General features: G+C 35.4%; 1 protein-coding gene across 2 annotated transcripts; it reads left to right on the top strand.

Moving 5' to 3' along the window:
- On the top strand, window positions 1-6,148 carry LOC117370806 (SH3 and cysteine-rich domain-containing protein 3-like). 2 transcript variants are annotated; one of them, XM_055221928.1, is made up of 13 exons: window positions 1-53; window positions 586-638; window positions 760-838; window positions 2,185-2,341; window positions 2,930-3,027; window positions 3,114-3,195; window positions 3,298-3,395; window positions 3,612-3,672; window positions 3,820-3,869; window positions 4,575-4,678; window positions 4,754-4,805; window positions 5,559-5,696; window positions 5,959-6,148. In XM_055221928.1, exons 2-13 carry the CDS (start codon window positions 622-624, stop codon window positions 6,055-6,057), a joined length of 1,035 nt encoding a protein of 344 aa, XP_055077903.1. In that variant the 5' UTR covers window positions 1-53; window positions 586-621; the 3' UTR covers window positions 6,058-6,148. The 2 variants fall into 2 exon arrangements, with proteins under 2 accessions (XP_055077903.1, XP_055077904.1); XM_055221929.1 differs by lacking the exons at window positions 1-53; window positions 586-638 and having other exon boundaries at window positions 826-882.
- The last annotated feature ends 212 nt before the right edge of the window (window positions 6,149-6,360 follow it).

Here is a 6,360-nt window from a genome sequence, read left to right as displayed (position 1 = left end):
TGAGTGAAGCCCACCCAGCGCTGGACCAGGGATACGACTGTGAAGACCCTGAAGTGAGTTTGCTTTTCACATATTGATAACTTTTTTTTAGATCATTCATAGAAAAAGTAACACTAAGAAGATTAACTGTAATAATTAAGCATTTATTTTTTGTCAGTGTTTTCAATTGTTCTACACATTTAGACAAAAAATGCTCATGGTATTGATAAATTGAACAAGCAAAAAGTTTGGGTATTATCTGCTTCCTCCAAAATCCTTCTCCTGTATTCAACACACACAATGTAAATTTATTTTGACTTTATTTAAAACATGCTTTTTTACATTTATACAAACAGTTTTGATCCACAATGTCAATCACTTCAATGCAAAATAACAAAGATCGAAAGGTAACTGTCAATATTTCAAAAGAATTAAATTATTAAAGTAGCAAAACACTGTGTCACATTTTCAGATTTGTATTAGTAAAGTCAAATACAGTGCAAAGATTAAAAGGACATGACAAGGTTATCTATTACATAAGTAGGAGTTGTACTTTTATGGTGATTTCTCTTTTTATGACACCCTTTTCATACTGTCCCTCTGTAGCACCCTCTGTTGGTCCAATTTCTAAATTACAAGGATATGGCCAATTATGACTCGTAAGTTTTTATTTTTATTTATTAAGTATGCAAGTTGTGCAAATAATCAGACACAGAATGAATGCATTTATGATTCAGAACACTTTGGTATCGTGTGGCATTAACTGCAGTATTTTAACAGGTTGGATGACAAGGATTCTGTAGACTTTCATGACAATCCTCCCCTCCCTGACAATGTGGTGAAAGAGGAAGACAACACGGTGAGGAAGATTTAAGTTCATCTCGCTATCATCAGTTTCTTGTGGTGATAACTAATGGTACAAGTGACTTCGTTGTGATTACGTTGCTATTGAGTATTGTGGAACTTTCCCCATTGCTTCTGTAAGCTGATAGAGTTACACAGGGATGGTGTAATGTGTGAAGTATCTGTGGGGTTAGCAGTTATTGTAGTGTAAATCCTGGGGTCATATATAATCCTGCCTGCAGTCTGTCAGCCGCTGTCCCGAGCACTGTCCCATAGTATATTTATGTCCACCTTTACCATTCTGCTACGTGACTGCTATTTCAGCCTAGACACCCTGTCAGGAACTGTAAATTACAATTTGGTGTTTATGCTATATACACATACTTGTAGTTTACTTGCACGTTTTATTTTTAACATTTGCTTTAAAATGCGTGGCCACTTTATAAAAAAAAGTTATGAAATCAACTGTATATGTACAATATATGTGTGTACGTGTTGTTAGTATCACCTATGTCACGTACATATCCACTACTGTAAAATAATACTTTAATACTATTCTATAAAACTGAGCATAAATAGCCTACAGAAGGAGCTTTGATCTGTACTAGGGTTGTCTAAAGTATCGAAAATCAAATACTAATTGATACTAAAATCTGTATCACAAATATATATCCTCATTTTAACAAGTATTGATTCTGAAAAAATCCCATAAACCTGAGAAAATTTGACTTTTCTTGAACAGTTTTATAGTAATCTTGAACTGTTTGAGGAATCAACGCCAACACCGCATGGTAACTTATACAAAGTAGTACTATTTTGTGCTGAAAATGACATTCTATTCTATTCTTTTCATCGCTGTGTTATTGAAATCAGTATCAAGCATCAAGCATTAAACCTTTTCCTTAAAATTGGGTTTGAAATGTTAGTACCGTGACAAAACTAGTCTATAGATGTTGGGGATGTGTACTGTCTCTGGTCTAGATTTATGCAAATGAGTAGTTTGTTTTCATATTTAGTAGTTAAGTATAAAAGTGAACTTGTCTTTATATATGAGGTCCTAACAGACAGCGACGCTCTCTATACCTATAAAACCTCACACTGTAATATTAGTCATGTGTTATAGCTGGTAGAACTCTTATGCATAGAATGACTCAACAGACGTTTGGTATTTATAGACACTTTCAAGATGGAAGTGCAGACCCATAGGCCTGACGTAAATTAAGATCACTTCATTTAAATAAGTGGACTTTATGAAATCGTTGCCTTCTTTTTAGCTCAGTCAAAGCAAAGCTGTGCGCAGCTTTAACTGAGTGCATGGCCTCGCTGCTGTCTTTTGTCACTTCTGTCTTGTCCCATGTGCAGGTGTACTTTATCTACGATGAAGAGGTGGAGGAAGAGGAGAAGGAGGAGCTGCCCCCTCCCGAGCCCCCTAAGCCTGTCAACGACAAACCACACAAGTTCAAGGACCACTACTGCAAGAAGCCCAAGTTCTGTGACGTCTGTGCACGAATGATAGTCTGTAAGATTCTACCTTTTTCATCCTAAATGTATTTTCAGTTTGTAGAGATTTGTATTGTGTCATGTCTTAGAAATTTCAGAGAGCCTAATGTTGAAACAGTGGAGATTTTAAGTTGCTAAATATTAAGCTTGGCAATCTTTAATGTACTAACTGGTGGCGACCAAGCAGCGTACATGGTTTTTCCACAGACATTTTGCATGCTTGCTTCAAATATGGCAGATTTCCATGGAAACAGTGTTTTTTTGACATTCCATCTTGAGCTCTACTGGGTGATTTTTATTATTATTATTTTCTTTTTGTTTATTTATTTATTTATTTATTTATTTGTATTTATTTTTTTATTTATTATTTTTTTATTTTATTTATTGATTTATTTTGTATTATTTTGTATTTATTATTTTATTTTATTTATTATTTTTTCATTTTTTTATATTTTATTATTTTATTTATTTATTTATTTATTATTATTATTATTTTATTTTTTACCTTTTTTCCAACCTTTTACTTGTGTATATAATTCCTTTTGGCCATGTAACATTGCAAATTTCCCATACTCACTCATGTCATTGTTTTAATTTTGATTTTCAGTGAATAATAAGTTTGCGTTGCGATGCAAGAACTGCAAAACTAGCATCCATCACCAGTGTCAGTCCTATGTAGAGTTCCAGAGATGTTTTGGCAAAATTGTGAGTTTCATCTTTCATTTCTTCCTCTTTCTGATACGACATCCAGTTCATATATTTGTTTAATTATCGTGTGTTCTGTTTCATAGCCTCCAGGTTTCAGAAGGGCCTACAGCTCCCCTCTGTACAGCAGTCAGCAGAACGCCACCGTCTCACAACTACTGCCATTTTGTAAGTACAACCTGCATGTTAGAATTTAAGTGTGACATACGCTCGCTCTAAACATCTTTACACTGTTAATAATTTGACGTTTGTGTATATTGCAATGGGCAGCACAGTCCAACCGCACAGATCCTGTATTTGAGACGCTGCGTATTGGGGTGATAATGGCCAATAAGGAGAGGAAGAAAGGCTCGGAAGACAAAAAGAATGTAAGTGGAAAAAGTTACTTATATGACAATGAATTCAGCTTGGGTTTAGCCTTTGTACGTGCTGTCAGAAGGAAGTAAAATAAAATTCTTGACACTGGACACTTTGTAAAATAGATAAATCCTTATATCACATTTGAAACCTGTTTAATTGACTCTAGAGTACATGTACGTAAAGTTCACATTAAACCTCATGAATAATACTACTATTGATCGTAGATGATGATGATAATGGAGGATGAAGATAACCAGCCAAAAGCAGAAGAGGGAGGTGATGGAGGTCAGTTTTCTGCCAATAAGCAACATATTTACTATAAATTTGGACAAATGATCATTGAACAGTTACCCTGAATTGCACAGCAGGATAAAAACACATCTGATACCACTTCTGTCCATTCATTTCTCAATTGAGCTGTTTCTTTTGTAGCAAATGTAGATGGGGACAAAAGAGGAGACAAAGCGCCTTCTGATGATAAGGTAATGCCATAGTTTTTACTCACGCTGTTGTAGAACGTATCCAAGAGTAAATTTACTACTTAATGTGTCACATACCATAAATTTTGGAATATATTAGCCGCACTTGAATATAAGCCACAGGTTTTCAAGTTGTAAAATGAGATATTTACGCAGAAAGATGGTACATGGAAAACTGTGTCTGAAAATTGAGAGTATAGTACCAACACGGCATACACACCAATGAAGATACCTGCAGGTTTAGAAAATAAAACGGCACCAACACGGGCCATCTGCTTTTATTTCCTCTGAAAGCTTTTGTCGTTTTTTTATATTGACTAAGTTCTTCCTGCTGCTGCCTCCAACGTCGCAACATCGATTCTTTGATACCAAGTTTACGTGCAGTGGCTCTATTTCCTTCTTTGATGCCAGATCCATTGCCTTTAACTTAAAAGCTGCGTTTCTTTGTGTGTTTTCCATATTGAGAGTGTGTGCGTGAAGGGCAAAATGACAGTACAAAATCAAAACTAGTGTATTCTTCAGCGCATAATCTTTCCCCACGTCTATCTCACTTTTGCATTTACCGCTAGAGATTTTTACTGGCTAACGGCTAGTAAAAATCTCTATAAATTAGCCGCACCACTGTACAGGCCGCAGGGTTCAAAGCGTGGGAAAAAAGTAGTGGTTTTTTTTGCGTTTTACAACCTTGTTTTTTTTTTATGGTTTTAGAATAAGAAGGTCCAGCCAGGAAAGATCGGTGTGTTCAGCCAGTCTCACTACTACCTGGCTCTGTACCGCTTTAAAGCCATAGAAAAAGACGACCTGGATGTACAGTAAGTCCCATTAGAGTTACACAGTATTACACAATATTACACCGACGGAAACTACACTTTACATGTTTGTTTTAGTCCTGGTGACCGCATCACAGTAATAGACGACTCTAATGAAGAATGGTGGAGGGTAAGATCTTTTTTTTTTTGTTATACTTAAAAAAACAACAATAAAAAAACACTTTCTAAAGCAGAATCATGATGTTAAATTCACTACAATACTAAAGTGAAGATAATTCAGTCAAGGAAGTCAGGTTGTCGTCGTAATGCATTGTTTTTATTATTTAATTTGGGATAAATAAAACGATCTTAAGGAGCCCCACAGATGACTGAAAGGAGAACAATAATATTTACAAAATAAAAAAAATAAAAAAATATATTATTTTGAGAGAATGACATAATTTTCTTGAGAGAACGAGATATTATTTTGAGGTAACATAATCATTTCTATACATATATTTCACAACCGCGCAAGATATTTACTTAAAAAAAAAAAAAAAAAAAAAAAATCTCATTCCTTTGTGATGATTAAGTTGTTTCCTCAAGATAATATCATGTGGGAACGTGATATTATCTCGTGGCCACACATTAATAATATTTTTTGCAAATGTCCTATGCCGGGCTCCGTACAACTTGGAAATCAATTGTGAATTTATTTGCATTTACAGTATAGGGTCGCTCAAATGGCACAGATGTCATTATAAATTATTAATGAAATAACTGTACGCATCTATAGTTTTAGTGAAGTCAGATGAGTGAAGTGCCTTGCCCATGGACACAACGGCGGTTTACAGTTCTATTCTATTTATAAAAGAAGCACTGCTCCTCACATGTAGATAACACAGTCTTGTTACAATCCATTCAGCTGTTTTTGCTCCTCCAGGGCAAGAGCGGAGAGAGGACGGGCTTCATTCCAGCCAACTACATCATCCGGGTGCGGGCCGGGGAGCGAGTGTACAAAGTGATGCGCTCCTTTGTGGGCAACCGAGAAATGAGCCAAATCACACTCAAGAAGGATCAGGTCAACACAACACTTTCTGTACCAAAACACATGTAAAACTGTTGATTGAGTGACTTCAGAGGACATTACATATCACGGGATGCGGTCTTACTTAAAAAACAGACTATTAAAAAGAAATACATGTATATATATTTGTATTGGTTCAGTCTAGTCAGATTTAAAAGGTTATATGAACAGCCATTTTTGAAGTGGACATGATTTTGTATAATTTGAACAAACAACATAGTTAAACTTGCATCTCGTGTGTGTCTTTTGTGTCCAGATCGTGGTGAAGAAGGGTGAAGAGGTGAACGGTTACCTAAAGGTCAGTACAGGACGAAAACTTGGCTTCTTTCCAGCCAATCTGCTGCAAGAAATCTAAAGCAGTGGCTCCATGGACACAAATACTTTTCCCAATGCAGCAATAACACTGTGTACAATTACATATACTTCATACTTTGTCCACTATTGACACTGAGGCTACACAGTATTTTTTATCCTAAAGTACTTTCTACTTCACTGTAATTTGTGTTTTGTAGAAGCACAACCATTTCTTACTTGTGTTTTTTATTCACATCTTTTGTACTTTGACCACAAAAACGCATTGAAACTCATATCCTATGTTCTGTATGTGACTAAATTAAACTGTATAATTGTCTGTTGATATTTGAGACTGAATTTATCA

Source organism: Periophthalmus magnuspinnatus, chromosome 5 (assembly GCF_009829125.3).
Source record: "Periophthalmus magnuspinnatus isolate fPerMag1 chromosome 5, fPerMag1.2.pri, whole genome shotgun sequence".
Taxonomy (NCBI): Eukaryota; Metazoa; Chordata; class Actinopteri; order Gobiiformes; family Gobiidae; genus Periophthalmus; species Periophthalmus magnuspinnatus.
The sequence above is the reverse complement of the archived record's forward strand: the minus strand, read 5'-3'. Positions and strand labels throughout refer to the sequence as shown.

Excerpts from the sequence above, each read along its gene's own strand:
- LOC117370806 (XM_055221928.1), top strand. Across the intron at positions 3,028-3,113 it reads AGAGATGTTTTGGCAAAATT|CCTCCAGGTTTCAGAAGGGC; the intron begins GTGAGTTTCATC and ends TCTGTTTCATAG. Across the intron at positions 3,196-3,297 it reads CTCACAACTACTGCCATTTT|CACAGTCCAACCGCACAGAT; the intron begins GTAAGTACAACC and ends TGCAATGGGCAG.